General features: G+C 36.8%; 1 protein-coding gene across 2 annotated transcripts in view; it reads right to left on the bottom strand.

The window, feature by feature from the left end:
• Nucleotides 1–21,557, bottom strand: part of RAD18 (RAD18 E3 ubiquitin protein ligase) — an 83,395-nt gene that overhangs the window by 51,055 nt on the left and 10,783 nt on the right. Inside the window, exons 3-8 of one of the 2 annotated variants that reach the window (XM_054482615.2) lie at nt 17,211–17,272; nt 15,896–15,966; nt 8,519–8,856; nt 7,570–7,644; nt 6,593–6,692; nt 2,904–3,088 (exon numbers count right to left, since the gene is read on the bottom strand). In XM_054482615.2, coding sequence (XP_054338590.1) covers nt 2,904–3,088; nt 6,593–6,692; nt 7,570–7,644; nt 8,519–8,856; nt 15,896–15,966; nt 17,211–17,272 — 831 coding nt within the window. The remainder of the gene's footprint in view (nt 1–2,903; nt 3,089–6,592; nt 6,693–7,569; nt 7,645–8,518; nt 8,857–15,895; nt 15,967–17,210; nt 17,273–21,557) is intronic. The other variant, XM_054482616.2, reaches the window with a different exon arrangement.

Below are 21,557 nucleotides of genomic sequence, written 5' to 3'. Positions count from 1 at the left end.
AGTCCCAACTACTCGGGAGGCTGAGGCAGAAGAATCGCTTGAACCTGGGAGGCGGAGGTTACAGTGAGCCGAGATTGAGCCATTGCACTCCAGCCTGGCCCACAGAGAGAGACTCTGTCTCAAAATAAATAAATAAATAAATAAAACAAAATAAAAAATAAATGCACTACTGGTAAAAGCAACAACATGGAAAAATCTCAAAAGTATTACGCTAAGTGGCAGATGCCATACGTAAAACACTACATACTATACAATTTGTGTAATTCCATTTATGTGACAGTCTAGAAAAGGTAAAATTATAGGGACAAAAAAAGAGATCAGTGTTTCCTGAGGTCTTAGAGTAAAGCAGAGGGAATATACAGCAAAGGGGCACTGGAACTTTTGCTGATGAAGGAAATGTTCTACATTTCAGTTAGAGCAATGGCTAAATGACAATATACATTTGCCTAAATTCATCTAACTATACACTTTTAAAGGATGTATTATACGTAAGTAAATTTTACATCAATAAAAAGGGCACATACAGAAAGTGACAAGCCATTGGATATAAGGAAACTATACAAAAACCAGTTGTATTTTTCTGTACAAGCAACTAATAAAAATTGACATTTTAGAATAAAACATCGTGTACCACTGCATCAAAAAAATCAAAGAATAACTCTTTAAAAAGATGTGTGAGACCTTCACACTGAAAACTGCAAAACATTACTGACAAAAATCAAAGACGAAAAAAGGGATAAACCATATTCATGAACTGGAAGACTCAAATACTGTACAGATATCAACTATCCCAAAATTGATCTATAAATTCAATGTAATCCCAATTTAAAAACTTATGTGGAAATACAAAAGGCCTAGAAAAAACAAGTCAACCTCAATAAACAAAACCGGAAGAACTATATTACCAGACAGCAAGACCTATTATAAATTACTCATGAAGTACTTAAGACACACATTATTTATCCTGCTCAACGGTAAATAATAGCCCAATGGAACAAAACAATGTCCAGGCCTATACATGTACAATTAGCTGATTCTCAGCCAAGACTTCTGACAATTCAGTGGGAGAAGGGATGGCATTTCAATAAGTTGTGCTGCATCAATTGGTTATTCATATGGAAAAAAAACAAGACAATCTTGTCCTCTACCTCACAACATATGCTAAAATCAATTCCAGATAAACTGTACATCAAAATTTAGGAGCAAGAACAATAAAGTTTTAAAAGAAAACAAGAGAAGATCCACATGATCTTGAAGTAGACTAAGGCAAAGCACTGATCAAAATGAAAAATGTAATGAATTGGACTATTTTAGGAACTTCTACTCTTTAATGATGCCATTAAGAGAGTGAAAAGGTGAAATTAGAAATGTACATACATCCAGCAAAAGATTTTTATCCAGGAAATTTCAATTACTCCCACAAATAAGAATAAAAATAGACCCACAGAACAGAAGAATTGGACATAGATTTAAACAGGTATTTCACCAAAGAGGACATCCACATGGCCAACAAGCATATAAAATTTATAAGTCATTAAGGAAATGCAAATTAAAATAACAAGGTACCAACATGGATCCACTAGAATGGCTAAAATGGAGAGTTAACAATGGTGACGTTGTCAAGGGTGCAGAACAACTGACACCCTCATACCCTCATGATGAAAGTGTACATGACTACTGAATTTGGGGCTGTATCCATGAAAGCTGAATATCTGCAAATATATAACACCAATTCCATTCCTGTATATATATATCCAACAGCAACATGCACCTATGTGCACCACAAGATACATAAAAGATTATTTGTAGCAGCATTATTAATAGAGGAAAAGTGGGAACAAAATGAAATGTTTATTAAACACTGAATGGATAAGATGATACGTTTATACAATGGAATACCATATAGCAACAAAAATGAAAAAAATCATGACCATATAAAAAAACATGAATGAATCTTATAATGTTGCACAAATGAGGGCAGGCACAAAAGAATACATAAGCTATTGGCCCTTTATTTAAAGATCAAACATATGCAAAATGAACATATGGGGTTAGAAGTCAAGATACTGGTCAAATGTGAGAATGAAGTAGTGAATGGGAGGGGGCAGATAGGGCTTTTGGGATGCTGGTAGTGATCTCAGTAGTGGCTACAATGACATTTCACTTTATGAAATTTACTTTGTGATAATTCACCAAACGATACACTTATAATTTGTGTGTTTTAATGTTTGCATGTTATTCTCCAAGTTTTTAAAAATTAGGCAATTCTATATGTTAATAGAAAGAACTCCAATATATGTGTGTGGTTTAATGAAAAGAACCAACCATTAAATAGTGCACTACAGAGAATACTATCATTTTGCAAAAACAGTAATGAAAAGGATATATGTTTGTGTACAATAATCATAATGGCAACATTTACTGAAAGCTAACTACTTGCTAAGGTACTGTGCTAGGCACTTTTCATGCCTTTTATCATTTATTCCACTCAGCATTATGAAGTAGGTAGTAATTATAACCCTTATTTTATGATGGAGAAAATTGAGGTACAGAGATATCAAGTAACGTGCCCACAGTCACCAAGCCACAAAGCGGAAAAATGGGCACTGTAACCCAGGCTCTCCAGATCCACTCTTCCCCACCACACTCTCCCTAGATAGGCACATGAGAAACTGGCAATGGGGTGCCTCTGAGAAGGGATCTGGGGATTGGAAGGCAGGCTGAGAGGAAGGCTGGCTTATCATAACATACTGTAGGTACCTTTTGAAGGAATACATTTGCATGTCTTATCTATTATCAAAAATGTATTTATTTACAATATTTTTCTATGGTTTATAATTTCTGAGCTCCACAAAATTGCTTTATCCAGAAGGTAAGCATAACTCACTGTTTTATTACTTTACCTGATTTAGGATGCAAAGCATCGCATTGGGCATTGTACATGTGTACAAATTCTTGGTGCCTTTTAATGAGCTGTTGTTTATTTCCTTGAATAGATAATCCATGCTCTTTTAGCTTTTTCTTTAAATCACGATCAGAGAGCAAATTATATACAGTTTTGGGCAGCGGCTTCCTTTTGTGAACAGAACTGAAAAGGGGGGAAGATCCCTGATGATTATTGTGAATTATCAAATGCTTTTCATGTAAAATGGCAAATAAATTCTGATTCAACACCTGGGTGACTGGTAAAATAGTAGAACCATTAGATTAAAAAGGGGAGAGAAAAATCAAGTTTGCGGATAAAGTTGAGTGTCTGACATTATGTATCTGAGGTGCTGGTGAGACATTCAGACACAGGGGCCTAGGTGGCACCAGAAGTGAGAGACTTGGGTCTCAAAAAGAGGTCAGACCTAAAGAGGCACACTTAGAAGACATATATGTAACGCTTGTGGAATATGCTATGAGGACTTCACTTAGAATCACACTTACATAGACCTATTCAATTTTCCACCTCTTTAAAGCATGCTAGAAATTCTAGTGGGCTAACATTCAAGCTACATAAAAGTACCAATGACTTGAGACAAGTCCATAAACAGGAACTTCTTAGTGAGTTTTAATTCATTTCATCTGATTATAGCAGGTTCTCTACCTGGCTCAGCTTTATGGCAATTAGATGCTTAACAAAAATATGCTGAAGGAGGTCATTACACTTGCTATCATTTCAAAATAAGAATAGCAAAGATTCAGGTGAAAATTAACAGAAACTTGAAATAATAGGTTTATCCAAAAAACAAGTTTTTACAAAGGATTTGCATATAACTAGCTCACACAAGGCTGTCCCAAACGTTAGCATACCTAAGAAGCACCTAAAGAGTTTATTTAAAATGCAGATTCTCCATCCCGTTCTCCACACCATCCACCAACTGGGGTTCAGGTCTGAAGTGGAGCTCTAAAATCTCTATTTTCAACAAGGTTCTCCAGAGTAAATCTGATATAAACGGTCCAATAATCAAACAGAGAAATATTACAGTCAGGTATAGACTGAAAACAATAAAAAATTTCTCTGTTAACCAACAGAGCCATTCCCCAAATAAATTATGTCTTTTATGCTGTATTAATAAAGTCTAAAAGCCAGAAATAACTAACTAACTGTGAAAAGATCTGCAAACTCTCGATAGATTATATTTTTCTGAAAATTGCTCTACTTATAATGACAACCCATCGGACTCTACAAGATTTATAAAATTATGGCAAAATGAAATCTCAGTAGGTAGCAACAGCTGAATCATTTTGTGTTTACAGAAGCACACAGGGAGAGATGATTCATTAAGTCTGCATCTAAAATATTTGTTTTATCAAGGATAGATGATTAAACTGTGACTGTGAAATTCCAGTGAAGAAACGTACTGTTCACTGGCATTTACAATAAAAAGCACCACCAGAGATCAACAATTTCTATCAGGAATTTTAAAACATGAAACCTGATAAATGTTTCCCCAAACACGAAAATGACATTGATTTTTCTTCCATGATTTAGTGCAACTGAGTAATACATTTAAGGGGCCTCAGAATCTGAGGCAGTTCTGACATGGTTTTATATAGAAGGGTTAAGGGCTGCCACTCACATTCAGCAGATGGCCTGTCAGAATATTGTGGAGGAGACAGGAAAACTCGCAGGGCCTCTTCTCTATGACCTGACTCTGGGGCCAGGATACAACTAAAGAAGGACATGGCCCAGTGTTGTCTTCAGAATGCCACAAACACCAGTTTTGTAAGATGGAAGTGATGAGACAGAAAGGCTTGGCGGTCAAATAAATTTAGGAATTACTGAATTAAACAAAACCTAACAGTTACCCTTAATGTAGGACTTCTCAAAGCCTTTAACACACTAAGAGGGGGATCCAGGAGACAGTGCTTGTAAGTTCACTACAGAGCACTGGCAGGACTATAGTATTCTTTGAAGCAGGAATTTAAACCACTATTAGAACTTAATTACACATGGACGAGTATGTCTTTAAATAAACTGACAGCATCAGAAATGATGTATCAGAAATGTATTCGAACTGATGGATGGATCTAGAAAAAGGGGAGTCCATGCAAGATAATCAGTGCAGATTCCTTGCTCTTCCAAAAGAATATACTCAGCTTCTATGTTCCCAACTCAGGCATTTCTAAAGAGAAAAGCAGGTCATCAAACTCTTCTGGTTTATGGGAAATAATCCTTAGGACTATTCATTTACTCCAAATCACCACTAAGCAACCTAAAAATCTAAATTTTCTTCTCATTAACAAACTCACCTACTAGGTGGGAGTACTGTGCATGCAAAACTGCCTCAGGTTTGGACTCAAGTATGTCTACCTTAATAAAGCACCATTGTGTCTTATATGTTAGCTTTTGTATGTGGTAACAGTATGAATCTGACCCTCGAAATCTGCATTCACTCCAAATTTACTCATAAAAATTAAGTGATGTATTTTCTTTAATCACAAAAAATAATACTATGGGTCTGTCTTATTAACATGGTTTTTGGAAAATACTCTTCAAAGTCCTTCAAAACAGACTGAACATAGAAGCAAATCATTCTTTCATCCCCACTTCCCAGATACCATTAATTTCTTCAGCTTCCCTCCTCTTCTTTTCCAAATCTCTCTGAATTATCACCTATTATCTTCCCCTTGCCTCCTGCTTCAGAAGGGTCCTTTCTGCATGTCAAGGATAACCTCATTACTGGGCTCTTGGGCTCCTCACTTTCTTCCATTTATCCTCTGCTCTCTCCCTGGAAATAGTGGAAGGAAAGAGACTGAAGGCTTAAACTCCTATTTTTAAAAATAACATCCCTTGATCTTTATGCCACTCACTGCTTCTCCAAAACTACCATCTCATCTTTCTTCCTTCATCACCAGACTCATCTAAATTGTGTCTTCTGCTTATTATCCACTGATTCCTTAATGCCTTGCAATTTAAGTTTGACTAGTATTTCATTCCTGAACAACTTATATGTATAATAATAGTGGACTAGTATAAGAAATTACAGTTATTTTCATGTACAAGGGAGGCAGAATAGCACAGTTGTTTAGATGCAAATACTGAGCTGACAATTTATTAGTTACAATACCTGGATGGTGTGGGGGTGGGGTGGGGTACGACATTATATTTCATATACGCATTTTTGTACCTTTTTATATCATATATATTTATATAATTTCCTAGTCAAAAATTTTTGAAAAATTCGATTTTAAATTTTAAAACTTCCAAGCATCCTAAAGATCAGAGAAAGATTTTTTATATTTTATATTCAGAGTCTAATCTTGCTTTCTTTGGCCAAGAGGCTTTTTGGTAGTTTTAAAAATCTAAGAGAAAAAAACAAGTTTAAAAAGAATTGAATTTGAAGTCACTAATTTCTTATTAAGTCAAAATTTAGTAGCAGTTCAAATATTCAATATAGCTAATCATATTTGGCAAAGTGGGAATTGAAGAAAGAACAGAGAAGAGGGATTGGAAGAAGTGGCCAACAGGAGTAAAGAAGAAAGCAAGTAAGAGCAGGAAATACAGTCACCAGGATAAAATGAATACTGTAATTTTCCCCCAAGTTTATAAAGCACAAGAGGCACCCAGCTAAAGTAGCTCAATGGTTCTGCTCAACTTCCTTACCTTCTGAGGCTTTCCTTCTTCTCTTCGCGTGATAAACAGCTGTCTAAATGCTTATTAATGTGACTTTCCGGAATGTTAACCCCGCAAACAGGACAATCCACTGTATTTTTTAAAAAGAAAAAGAGAAACTTTATTAATTGTAGAAGGGGCAAAAGTATGTAAACTGGCATCTTTTCAGCAAGTAAAGTGAAAAAGAATTCCAACTTAACATGCACTTAGAAAAGTAGAAAAGAAAAAGAATGGCCCATTGGGACAACAGGAGCGGAACAGACTGGTTACTGGGTAATGGCTAAATTGTGTGAAGTCACACAATTGAAGTCCTGGTCCCAGAGAAAGAGACTGCAAATAAGCTTGAAAGTTCGTTTATTAAAAATGCTTCGGTTAAATCTTTTCTACCAAGGTATGACCAAACTACAGAACTAATCTTAAATTTTCCCAAGCCTTAGGAGCTATCCATGTTTAGCACAGAAGCAATAGTAATGACTTAAGTAAGACACACCTGGCCCAGGGGCTGAGTGAAGGAAAGGTAGTTTAATAATTTATTGAGTTCAATTTGTCAATGGTTACAAATTTGTTAATTTAGCTCTCACTTATAATTCTATATATAATGTTAAAATTAAGGCACACCATCATTCTCAAACTATTTCATAAAGTTGCAGGGATCTGTGGGGGTATCTCGGGGCCTATAGACCACCATGGATAATAGGCAGAAGGAGGTCAGGTGGAACAGAACAATCTGTTTTATCTATTTTATATGTTATGGTTTATCGTAAAATTTCATTTGGGAAAAAAGGTTCTGCTAGGGGAAAAACAGTTAACCATCAAGCTAAAAAATACTACAATAAGAACTGTCAATTGGTAAAAAGACTAAGGATAGACACAGTAGAAAATATAAGTGAAATGTATATATCTTTAAAAGATGTAAACACGTTAAGTACTAATAAACTAATTTCAATCTAAGTTTAATAAACACTCACATCTCTGCACTGTGTGTGGTATGGGTATACCAAAGATGTCTAAGAGTTTCTGCCTAAAAGGTGCTCTAAACTTCACTGGAAAGAAGACACAGAAACAAAAAGTTAAACAAGCTGACATATTCATCAAACAGTTAAGCAAATGGGATACAAAACAGCCCAGAAAACAAGTGCTATAGCACTTTTGTGATGTGAGACAGTGTTTTCTAACATAACAAATGAATAGTGAGGATCTGGACAGAGTCTGGAAAGGTATAGAACAGGGGCCGGCAAACATTCTTAGTGAAGGGCCAGGTAGTGAAGAGCCAGGTAGAATTTAGACTTTACGGATCCTATGGCCTCTGTCACAACCATGCAACTCTGCCACTGTAGCATGAAAGCAGTCACAGAGAATAGGGTGGGTATGTGAACTTTTATTTACAAAAACAGATGGCAAGCCAGATTAGATCTGCCAGTTGTAGTTTGCCAATTCCTCAGTGTACTGGAGGAACAGTGGGGAGGCTAGAGCAGGACTTCTGAGAGAGAGAGGTGAGCAATAAGGCGGGATGACTAGGTTAGGCCTCAAATTGTCAAAGGCTTTACATGGCAGGCAGAACAGTGAGGAGGCATTCAAGTGGTGGTAAAATAAGATAAAAAGAGCTTTTCAAGATTAAATGGGAACTGATATGTTGAATGGGGGGAAGAAGGATTAAAAGCTGAAAACAGAAAGCTACTGCCATACTTGAAGCCTGAACTAATTAAAATTGTTTCCTTTTTGTAGCAGTCAGCCTGAATTCCTATTTCTGAGAGAGAAAGAGAACAAACATATCTACAACAATGTCTGAGGTTTGTGATATGGTAAAATCTGGTTTGTCCTTAACCATTCCTCCCCCCTCAAAGATGCTGCCTATTTATTCTATGTCATGTGGATGAAAAGATTTCCATATTTCCACATAGGAAAATAACTTCCTACCTTTAGTAACTTGTTTCAAAGTGGATGTCGAGGGTGTCTCAGGACGCTTAGCCTCTGAGCGATCTGGAGCGATCTCTTCTACAGAACGTGTCTCTTTGGTCTTTGCAGCAGGGCTTGCCTCTTTTTGAGGGCTGAATTTGCTTTTATTTTCTTTTATCAACAACTCTGATGTAGAACCACTCATTTCTCTGATCAAGAAATTATCCATTAACCTGCTCCCCTGCTTTAAAGACTGTCTGGAGGCTACAGGAGTATATACTTTGACAGCAAGATTCTTTGAAGAGGAAGAAGCAGGAGATTTGGGTGGTGACTCTAAAGCAAACTGCAACAGATGATTCCTTGAAGCACAAAAAACACAACAGACAATTAAGATATCCAATTTTATATAATAAATTAACTGATATAAGCTGTTTTCCCAATTAACCTTATTTTCTGAAATACAGGACCTATACTATAATGACAACCAAACCAAAGTTTCTTCTAGTATAACTCAAAGCAATAAATCTAACTTAAAAGGCAGTTAATGTGTCAATAAAACAAAATGAAAGGAAATCAGCTTTAGGACACAGAGAATAGCTTATGTGAGACCTAATCTCCAACCATAAGTAACTTTAAAATCTGAACAAAATATACTGATATAGTCTAGATGTTGTCTCCACCAAATCCCACGATGAAATGTGATTCCCAATGTTGGAGGTGGGACCTGGTGGAAGGTGACTGGATCATGAGGGCTAATTTCTCATGAATGGTTTAGCACCATTCCCTTAGTGCTGTCCTTGTAATAGTGAGTGAGTTCTCATGAGATCTGTTTTAAAAGTGTGTGGCACCTCCCCCTTCGTCTCTCTTGCTCCCACTCTCACCACACGACATGCTGCCCCTGTCTTTTGTTTTCCACTGTGACTGTAAGCAGCCCAAGACCTCACTAGAAGCCAAGCCGATGGCTTGTACAGCTGCAGAACCATGAGCCAATTAAACCTCTTTTCTTTGTAAATTACCCAGCCTCAAGTCTACTTTATAGCAACGTAAGAACGGCCTAACATGCATAAAAAACAACTCTTTGTAGGCACTGGACTGAAATCAACACAAGGCTGCAATCCCTGAAAGAGAAGAAAACATGAAGTAATCCAACAATTCCCCCAAGACTTTACCCTGGAAGCATCTTCTAGGAATGGGTACTAAAGTGAAGTCTAAACAGGAAACATTGATCTTACTTGTTAGAGAAAATAAGAGATCAGAGTTCTGAACAAAACTGGCCAGGATTGAGGGGTCAGAGTGCTTTGACATGTGGTAGCCACTGAAAGGGAACCCCAGAAGTCTGCTTAGAAATTCACATCCATTCCTGCTCATTTCCAGGGCTGCACATGATTAGACAAAAACACAGGAGACCCACTAGGAAGCTAATACTGGTAAATTAAAATCCCGAACGTCAGTGCTGGAAAGTTAGTTGTTCGCATTGGAGCCCAGCCAAAGCTGAGAAATCTTGGTAAGATCATGGACATTCAAGTGACACCCCACAAAGGCCACACCTTACAACAATGGACCACACTGAAGAAATATAAACAAAGCTCAAACAGACCTAACCTAAGAAAACATTATACCAGGCCTTGACAGAACAAAGATGAAGAGCTGGTAATTTAACTGTCTGTTAGAACAAAACGTGACATCTTTCAAAAGACGACAATTCACAGCTTCTACAACATTTCAACCACAATGTTCAGCACACATTTTAAAATTATTGAACATGCAAAGAAGCAAGAAAAAGTAGCCACTAATCAAGAGATAAAATATTCAATAGAAGCAGACACCGAGGTAATCCAAAGAATAGCATCTCTAGGAAAGGACTTCAAACTATGATAAACATGTTAAAGAAAAAAAAAAGAAAAGGGATAAAAAGATAGTGTATTATGAGAAATAAAATCCATAAGAAAAGAATAAAATGAACATTCTACAACTGCAAAATACCATATCTAAATTGGATGAGTATAACAATACACAATACAAACTTGAAGGCAGGTCAATAGAAAATATACAAACCAAGCACAGAGAGAAAAATTAATGAAAAAGACAAACACAAAAAAGTATGAGATATTGGGCATAATTAGAAGCCCAGAAGGAATAGAAAGAAAGAGTGGAAAATCAGCAATACTAGAAAAACCAATGGCTGAGAATTTTCAAATCTGACAGAAAAAAAAAAATCAACCCATAGATTCCACCACTACCGAATTTACATGAAACTCAACAACAGAAAGATAACTAGAAAATCTCCAAATGTTAAGAAATAAAGCACCACACTTCTAAATAACCCCACATGTCAAATTACAATGAAAACTAGAAAATATTCTAAACTGAACGATAGCATGAAGGGTTGCCAAAACTGTCCCTGGAGGGAAAATTATTGAAAATAGAAAAAGTAAAAACCACTACTCTAAGCTTCCAACTTAAAAGGTTAGGAAATGAACAGCAAACTAAACCCAAAGAAGAGAGGAACTAATAACAGATACTAGTGAAACAGAAGAGATAGCAAGAGAAAACAAGCAAAGCCAAACGTTGGTTCTTTGAAAAAATTAACAAAATTATTAATCCCTACTAAGACTGAACAAGAAATAAATGAGAGAAAATACAAATTACCAAAACAAAGAATTAAAAGATCTCATTACAAATCCTATAAAGAAGATAATTAGAGGATATTATGAACACTTTAAAACAACAAATTTTAAGTTTTAGATAAAATGGACAAATTCTTTTAAAAGCGCTATTCATCAAAACTGACAAAGAAACAGAAAACCTGAAGAGCCTTTATTATCTATTAAAGAAACAGAAGCTATAATTTAAAACTTTTCCACAAAGAAAACTCCAAGCCCAGATGGCTTCACTAGTAAATTCTACCACATATTTAAGGAAGCTTTGTTTATATTTCTTCAGTGTGGACATGATGGCACATACCCATAGTCCTAGCTAATTGGGAGGCAGAGGCAGGAGGATCCCTTAAGCCCATGAGTTCGAGGTTACAGTAAACCATGATCATGTCACTGCACTGCAGTCTGGGCAATAAAGCAAGAAGAAGAGAGGAAAGGAAGGATGGGAAGGAAGGGGAGGGAGGAATAGAGGAGGGAGGGAGGAATAGAGAGGGGAAGGAGAAAGGAGGGGGGAGGGAGAAAGGAAAGGAGGGAGGAAGAAAGGAAAAGAGGGAGGGAGGAAGGAAGGAAGGAAGGAAGGAAGGAAGGAAGGAAGGAAGGAAGGAAAAGTCTTGTCCATCTGTTAACTGTACAATAACCTTACCTCTTCAGAATGGGGCTAAGAATCAAGAGTCAAAATAGGCCTTTGGGTAGACATGGGCAGCCATTAAATCTATGCAATAAATTCCATGGACTTCTGTAACTAAAGTCCTGCAATGCTTGTTCTGATCAGAAACATGTAAACAGCAGTCTAGAACCATTTGCCTAAACAAGCAGAGGCCCACCCAAACACAAATTCTTTTTATAGCACCTTAGGGTATCAACATTGTTGAAAATATAGGCAATATAAAATAATAATAATAGGAATATTTTTAGGTTCCTTTGTTCTTGGTATTATGCTGGATATATTTTACTATAGCTCTTTATTTCTAATCCTCAAGGTATTGACAGTATTATTCTCATTTTTTAGATGAGGAAACAGGAGCCAAAGAGGTTAAATACCTTGATCACAATCATATTAGAATTAGGAGGGCCTACACCAATGCCCAGTTCTGCCTGAATTCAACATCACTATGCTTTAAACTGTACAATAAAAAAGGTGAAATTATATTCTATTTCCTTTTTGTGAGCTGCTGAGGGAATTTTACTTCAATTGTCATCTAAAATGTTTAAATTCTTAAACTTGGAGTATTTGCAGAAAAACTTATCCCTTAATGGTGGACAAACAAAAGCAATAAGTGATGCTCTCTACTCTCAATTCGTAAAAATAATGATAGAGATGGACACTGGCTACAAAAACAGAGAAACAATATTCACTTAAGTCAAGAATGATGCCACACTTAGACAAAAATATTCTAATAAATGTTCAACAACAGGTTAAGAACATTGTTTTAAATAAAACTAAGTCAAGGAAAAAAATCATGTGTTCTTTGAAAATAAAAGTAAAAGGTCAGATGAAAATATAAGAGCTGTATGTCAGCCTCGTATCTGAAAACCTCTAAAATTATTTCCAATATCCCTTTTATATTATTAAATTTAGAATATCAAATATTTAAAAATCATAATGGCACATAAAATGACAATGACAAATGAGAATGCCAAGAAGAAATGAAATTGACACACAATATAAATACCTTACATTTTGGTCATAGGATTAAACGTCCTCTCTCATAAATCTTAAACCACAGTTCAAACAAGTAATGAAATTGATTAGCTTGAATTTCATCCCTCCTAAGTTTGCAAATGAAGTACCACAACACTTTACACATGACAAATGTTCACCACAAGGATGATGCTAGGAAGAGCAGGAATTCCAAGAAGGCAAAGAGAGAGAAGAACAAATGATATAAACCATCCCAAATCTACAAATAATGCTTCCCACCCTACCACACCCAATATAATGAATAATTAAATCACCTATTCCTTTCGGGAAGGAGAGGGGACAGAGGAGGGCTCAACCATTCCATGACCTCCCTTTAAGTTATACCAAAAGGTCTGTGAATCCAAAGACCCTGACCACTTCTCTTCAACAAACAGATGCTGTTATTTGCAAGGCTTCCTTTATCCTAGCAGGGAAGTTGTTATGCTTTCAGTACTAGCTGAGGAAAAAAATAAACCTTGAGAAAAACAGGCAATAAATTCCCTTTTAAAGGCATGGCCCCATCGTCTTATAGATTTCAAAAACTAACTGGTGAAAAATGTTAAGGAAAACAGTAGCTTTAATTGGGAAAATCAGATAATTTTACAGTTTCTTAATCTAGGAAATATGCCATCTTTTTTAAACTATACCATCTTTTTTTCCTTAAGGAAATAGCTAACCAGGCAATTTCTAGGATGTGCACGAAGTTAGCTCAGAGTACAGTCGGCCCTTCACATCTGCCAGCTCTGCATCTGTGGATTCAACTAATCACAGAACAAAAATGTTTAAAAAATAATAAAAGTAACAATACAACAATGAAAAATAATATAAATTTTAAAAACACAGTATGACAACGATTTATATCGCATTGTATTAGGACTATAAGTAATCTAAAGGTGATTTAAAGTATAAGGGAGGATGTGCATATGCAAATACTATGCCATTTTATGTCAGGGACTTCAACATCCACAGATTTTGGTATTCTCAGGGGTCCTGGGACCAATCCCCTTTACTGAGAGACAACTGTACTAAATTTGATCATTTTTAGAATGCAAACCAATAAAGAAATGTGCAATTTTATTGAAAGAAATCTGTTTACATTTTTAAAAGCAACATAAGGTACCTCCAAGAATGTTCCAACAAGCCTAGAAGTCCCATCCAGTCACATGCCGTATAATGATGCTTTGTTCAACAAGAGACCAAATACACAGTGGTGGTTTCATTAGACGATAATGGAGCTGAAAAATTCCCATTGCTAAGTGACATCTTGATAATCCTAACCCTGTGTGGGCCTAGGCTAGTGTGTGTGTTTCCATCTTCCTTTTTTTTTTTTTTTGAGACGGCGTCTTGCTCTGTCGCCAGGCTGGAGTGCAGTGGCATGATCTCGGCTCACTGCAACCTCCAACTCCCTGGTTCAAGCGATTCTCCTGCCTCAGCCTCCCAAGTAGCTGGGATTACAGGCGTGTGCCACCATGCCCAGCTAATTTTTGTATTTTTAGTAGAGACAGGGTTTCACCATGTTGGCCAGGATGGTCTCGATCTCCTGACCTCATGATCCACCCACCTCGGCCTCCCAAAGTGCTGGGACTACAGGCGTCAGCCACCGAGCCCGGCCTCCATCTTCATTTTTAAGAAAAAGTTTAAAAAGGAAAAAATAATAACAATTTTTAAAAATAGAAAAAACCTCACAGAATAAGGATATAAAGAAAGATGTTTGTACAGCTATACGATGTGTTTGTGTTTTAAGCTAAGTGTTATTACAAAAGAGTCAAAAAGTTAAAAAAAGTAAAAGTTTACAAAGTGTAAAAGTTATAGTAAGGTTAATTATTGAAGAAACTTTTTTATAAATTTAGTGTGTAGTCTAAGTGTACAGTGTTTATAAAGTCTACAGTAGTGTATGGTAATGGCCTAGGCCTTCACATTCACTTATCACTCACTCATTCACTCATCCAGAGTAACTTCCAGTCCTGAAAGCTCCATTCATAGTAAATGCCCTATAAAGATGTACCATTTTTTATCTTTTATACCATATTTTCCCTGTACTTTTTCTATGTTTAGATACACTAATAGGTACCATTGTGTTGCAACTGCCTACCGTATTAGTTATAGTAACATGCTGCACGGGTTTTGTTACCTAGGAGCAATAGGCCCTGCCATATAGACTAGGAGTGTAGTAGGCTATACTACGTTGGTTTGTGTAAGTACACCATATGATGTTCACACGGCAACCAAATTGCCTAATGATGCATTTCTCAGAATATATCCCTTTTAAGCAACACATGATTACACTTAACTACAGGGGCACCTGACCACTATCTAAACACAATACGTCCTTCATAAAAATTCTTGCTTGACTTGCATGATTAAAACTAAAAGTAATCCAAGATATTGAAACATGCCTTTTCATATCCCTTTGGGTGACCAAACTCACTTTCACACATTCATGCATTTGACAGGAAGTAAAGTTGCATATCTGAGCTTTATAAAGTACAAGCAATTGCATATTTCAAATGCCATACCATTTAATACATGCTGAATAAATCAGATTAAGAATTAATAGATTAATATATAGCAAAATCAATTATAGATATGGGTATATACAGGAGTTAGTACATACATATATATAACATACATATATTACTTAGCTCTGTCCATTGAGAGGGCCTAGAAGCAATGACACCCCAGTAGCAACAAGCATACCCAGCACCAGATCCTGGTCTCTAAATACTATTCTCCAAGAAGAGGAGCTCCTTGGAGAAACGGCTGATTCTAGGGCTCGGGCAGGAAAAGGAGTATCTTTAGAGCACCCAAAAGTAAGTAAGTCCTCAAATCTGCATTTTAACTCTTAATTATTCTATACTACAGGAGAATTTCTGTTAAGTAAGGGAAGAAAATCTTACTCTAGTAAATTTTCCATGTGTGAATAATGACTACTGTTACTTCCCTTCTTTGACTATAAAATATGCAACCCTGCATTCCCTAATCCAAAGGTGCACAAAGTGAACAGAGAACACATATAAAAGGCAAAAGTAGTTAGAGGTTAGTCACAAAATTAAATCATACCGTGCAAAATTCAAGCTTTTTACCAGTTCATCTAATATGCGGTTATTTTTCAGATCCGGCTCTGTGACAGTCTAGAAAAAACAAACAACAGATGGAAAAAGGTCAAAAACAATAATCAACTTGTCATAATCTTGTTTTTGAAAATGTCTGACCCATCCTCCTGAGGTTCTCCATCCCACTAAGTCTTCTAAGGCAGCCTCAAAATAAAGTTCATTTATCTCATGCTAATATGAAATTTTAAAATAGTGTATCAGTATCTGCTGACTGGAAGTCTGATAAAAGCTCTCCAAAGCTTCTCTTATAATCATATATACTCTGTACTGAGTACAATCAAACCTAATATAAGCAAGAATCTTTCTTCAAAATGCCAGCACTCAGCTTTCTCAAAAATTTCTCCAGAAAAACAGAAGAGAAATGTTCTTTTAAGTTCTAACACTGGGAGAGGCACTAAGTGTTCAAGGAGAACTTTAAAGTAAGATTGGTTTTCAGGAATGCAAGAGAAAAGTGACAAACCCAGTACTTATTTGGCATGAATGGTACACAGTTTATCTCAGCGATGAGACCATCTTGTCAAAAGCAGTGTAACATATTGTAAAGATCTTAGACTTAAGAGCCAAATCACAAAATTTCTTACATAGAGAAATAGTTCGAAAGGTTCAGTGACACCCTGACACCACATACCTACCAGAGAGGCAAAACTAACCAAACTCCTTACCTAGTCCTAGTGTCGGCTCTGTCAGACCTCACTTGTCTCTTCTTTCTTTATTCCCACTTATGTTTAATTACCCTTTTAGTCTACTTTTCCACCTGTTCCCACTACTTGAAAAGTTTCAGAAACAGTAACAACAAACTTCCTAGTGTTTTCCCTGAAGCTCTGGTAGGGGAAAGATGTAAGGGAACAGGTAGGCCGGATTAAGCCCAACAGCCTGCATATTTACCTTCTACACAAATACTTAGACAGTTCTTTGCAAATGAATAATCCTACCATCAGAGTTTCTACCAAAGTGAGAAATTATTAAAAATTAGAAGCCATAAAAACATGGGTCATAAGAATTAAAGAGTGCTACATCCTGAACTTAAAATTAGTTTTTACTTCCTAAAATACATTTAGGTTTTCAGAAATCTTAACAAAAAAACTGAACAAAGCCCAGCTCTTCTTACATGTACTTTAGAGGTCCTTTCTGAAAACGTCTTTCATATAGCTTAACTCAATAACTACCCATCACCCTATATATACATAGGCTTTTATGCATACACAAAGCAGAAATATTTGCAGCAGTCAGTAAGTTTTAAAAAAAAGGAAACAAAAACTCACCACACAGCAAGTTGGACACTGAGTTTTATAGGACAGAAATTTTCTTATACAGAGAGAGCAGTCTGCAAAACACAAAGTGCAACATAATGTTAATTAAGCTATATTAATAATACAGGAATATGATTTCTAACAAAATCTTAAGCCCTAGACTATTTCCATCATCTAAGGTATATCATCATAAGCTTAAATTTCTAGTACCTCTACTCTATGCACACTTACACATGTGATTAAACAGCATTTTAAGGAAAGGAAAACATAAATATTGTAAGTCCTTAGGATACCACAACTACACAAGCAACATACATCACTCTGTGTCTTCCATCTGCAAAACACAGGAAACATACACTTGGGCTGGGTACTGTATAAACCTGCCAGGTATCTCTACTGCTTATCATTTGAAAATGTAAATTTTGAAATAATATATATACACATATTAAGAAAAAATATATACCCAGGTTATCACATTAGGGACTTCTATATCTTAATTCTGTAAATAATGTCCTCTGTCCCACATTTAAGAAGCACTTTTGTGGCAGGCACTAAGAACAATATATATATAAAGGAAGGTTCTTGACCTCAAGGAGCTAATAAAATAGTGAAGCAATTACAGCATAATTCAGCATAATATATCCTAACAATTTAAGCAGGAAATGGGCATAAACTAAATTCACCACACTCAAGGCAGTGTAAAATGTTCTCCCGGTGAAAGAAAAAGCAGATGTGACTAACAGAATGGTACCTTACTAATTAATTACCTAAGCTAATTTACTAGTAGCCCAAATTCAGCTGGATTCTGTTTAGTTGAGGAGGAGACAGTATAATTTCAGTATACTGTATAAATTCAGGATTCTGTTTAGTTGAGGAGGAGATAGTATAATTTCAATGGTATGGATATCCAGGAAATAAGCAAGTCTTGCCAGCCTAAGTAAGAGCACCCCAGGAGGAAAAACTAAGAAACACATCATGAAAAGGATAAAACAGACAACAGGTTGAGTTCTTTTAGGAAGCAAAGATGCATACAGGGGACCGATCCAGCATGTAAGGGGCTTGGAAGTCACCACTCTGTCCTAACAAGTAAAAAGCTGAACAAACTGAAAAACCAACAACTTTTCGTAGATCCAGCAGAAAAGCAGGGTCACAGGGCAAACTGCTCCCCAAGAACTGGAGAGAGAGAGGGGTAATACAGACAATCACAACTTACTGGAACAGAAACCCACAAACAGAAACCTCCATGGGAACCAGAGAAGAAACCTGTGCTGGAACCAGTGCTGGGGTGGGAGAACCTGAGCTGTAATTGATGAATTGCTGGTGGCTCAGTGTGGGTGAGTCTGAGAGTTAAAAACTCCAGGGAACCTTGTCATTGCAGGCACGGGGAGGATGTCCTCACACTTCTGTGACTTTTAGTTCCAGGAGTTCTTCAAAGATCTCACAGTGAATATTGGAGAAAAACCCCCTAGTCCTTCCGGGAGTAGGAGGGTAAAAGTAACCATTTCTAAATAAGCCAGAGTAGTCTGGTTTTTTTGTTTTTGCTTTTTTTTCCCCTTCGAGATGGAGTCTAATTCTGTCACCCAGGCCGGAGTACAGCGGCGCAATCTCGGCTCAACGCAACCTCCGCCTCCTGGGTTCAAGTGATTCTCCCACCTCAGCCTCCCGAGTAGCTGGGATTACAGGTGTGCACCACCACACCCAGCTAATTTTTGTATTTTTAGTAGAGATGGGGTTTCGCCATATTGGCCAGGCTGGTCTCAAACTCCTGACCTCAGGTGATGGCCCACCTCGGCCTCCCAAAGGGCTGGGATTACAGGTGTGAGCCACTGCACTGGCCCAGAGTAGTCTGTTCTTAACAAAGCCCTCCTTCAGGAGAAACTATTTTACCAGAGCCTAATCTACTGGAGTTTTATCAGAGCCCAGCTGACTCTGGAAAAAGGAAATACACAACTCCAGCCCTCTAGCCATCCTGTCCCATCTAAGGAGGGGAAAACTGAGGAGCACTAGTGACATTCACAGTCCAGGGGCAAAGTTCACTAAAAGACCTAAATCATAGGACTATAGAATGTGTCCCCTCTGCCCATACCTAAAGGCCTATTTACTGTAGTTCCTTTTACCCAGTACATCATTTCCAGTTATTAAGAAAAAAACCACAAGGAAAAACACACAGTTTGAAGAAACTGAGCAAGCATCAGAACCAAAGTCAGAAATACCAGAAATGTTGAAATTATCGGACCAACAATTTTTAAAAATTATATGCTAAGGGCTCTAATGGAAAAAGTAGACAACATGCAAGAACAGATGGGAACATAAGCAGAGAGGTGGAAATTCTAAGGAAGAATCAAAAAGGAATGCTAGTGATAAAAAGAACCGCTATAACAGAATGCCTTTGATAGGTTCATTAATAGATCGAACATGGCTGAGGAAAGAATCTCTGAGCTTTAGGACATGTCAATGGAAACCTCCAAAACTGAAAAGCAAAGAGAAAAAAAGACAGGAAAAATGGAATAGAATATCCAAGAACTGCAGGATGACTACAAAAGATGTAACATACACATAATGGGAATACCAGAAAGAGAAGAATGAAAGGAACAGAAGAAATAATAACGGCTAAGAATTTCTCCAAATTAATGTTAAACACTAAACTACTTATCCTGGAAGATCGGAGAACACTAAGCAGGATAAATGCAAAAACAAAACAGACACCTCAGCCAATCATATTGAAACTACATAAAATCAAAGATAAAGAAAAAATCTTGAAAGAAGCTGTAGTGGGGGCCTTACCTACAGAGGAGCAAAGAATGACACCTGACTTCTCACAAACCACACAGAGAGTGCACTGAAATATTTAGTGTTGAGAGAAAAACATCACCAACCTAAAACTATATCCTGAGAAATCATCCCTCAAAAGTGAAAGAGAAATGAGGACTTTCTCAGACAAATACAAATGGAAGGAATCTGTTTTCAGTAGACTTCCCTTGCAAAAAAATGCTAAAACAAATTCTTCAGACAGGAAGAAAATAATTTAGGTCAGAAACTCCAATCTACATAAAGAAAGGAAGAGTACTGGAGAAGGAATATGTGAAACTGTAATAAAAACTTTTTCTTGTTAATTTAACAGATAACAGTTTGTACAAAAATAATAACGAAGTATTCAATTATGGAAGCTTATTATGTATACGCGTATAAAAATGCATGCTTATGAATGCTTATGCATAAGTGAAATGAATGACAGCAATGGTACAAAAGACTACAGGAAAGCATTTCTTAGCTTGAGCTGCCATAACAAAATACCACAGACTTGGCAGGTTAAACAACAGAAATTGTTTTCTCATGGTTCTGGAGGCTAAAAGTCCAAGATCAAGGTGCCAATACGTTAAGTTTATGCTGAAAGCTCTCTTTCTGGCCTATAGACAACCACCTTCTCACTGCGTCCTCCCAGGAGGGGGTGAGGAGAGACCATAAGCTCTGGTATCTCTTCTCATACGGACACTAATCCCATCACTAGGGCTCCACTGTCATGACCTAATTTAAACCTAATTATCTAGGCCTCATCTTCAAACACCAACACATTGGGGTTGGGGCTTCGACACAAGACTTTAGGGGGGATAAAATTCACTCCACGGCATTCCACCTTTAACCTCCCAAATTCATGTTCTTCTCAAATGCAAAATACATCCATCCCATCTCAACAGCCCCAAAAGTCTTAACTTATTCCAGTACCAACTCTAAAGTCTAAAATCTAAAGTCTCATCTAAATATCACCTAAATCAGATATGGATGAGACTCAAGGTATGAATCATCCTAAGGCAAAAATTCCTGTCCAGACTCATTCTCTTAATTATCAATGCTATTCTCTTTATACTACAAGAAGTCTCCTGAGCAATACTGTAAGTCAAGAAATCCTAAAACCTAGCTGCTCAGCTCAGTCACCTAGGGAGATTTATGTTGGTTTTAACTTAGTTTCCCAGGCTCTACCCCCAGTCATAGTGATTCAATGGATTTTGGTCAGTAAATCACATACTTAATATGTGATATTGATTCAACAACAGCAACAACTTTTAAAAAATTAATAAGTTGTTACTATTAAGTTGAATTATATGAAACTAACATTTTGGTTAAGTCAAAAATGGACAAATATTGGCAATTTCACGTGGTTCAAACAAACACTGCACTTAGTATGTGCTCTGTTTTAAGCACTTTACATGTATTAACTCTTTTGATCCTTACAGCAACCCTGAGGTTGGTACCAATATTAGTCACATTTGACAAGAAAAATGAAGCACAGGGCTCAGCCAACTTGCCAAAGATAACGGAACTAATATGTGGCAAAGGAAAGCACCAGAGTCCATATGCTTA

This window comes from Pongo pygmaeus, chromosome 2, assembly GCF_028885625.2.
Source record: "Pongo pygmaeus isolate AG05252 chromosome 2, NHGRI_mPonPyg2-v2.0_pri, whole genome shotgun sequence".
NCBI lineage: Eukaryota > Metazoa > Chordata > Mammalia > Primates > Hominidae > Pongo > Pongo pygmaeus.
This window is presented reverse-complemented; position numbering and strand designations above follow the sequence as displayed.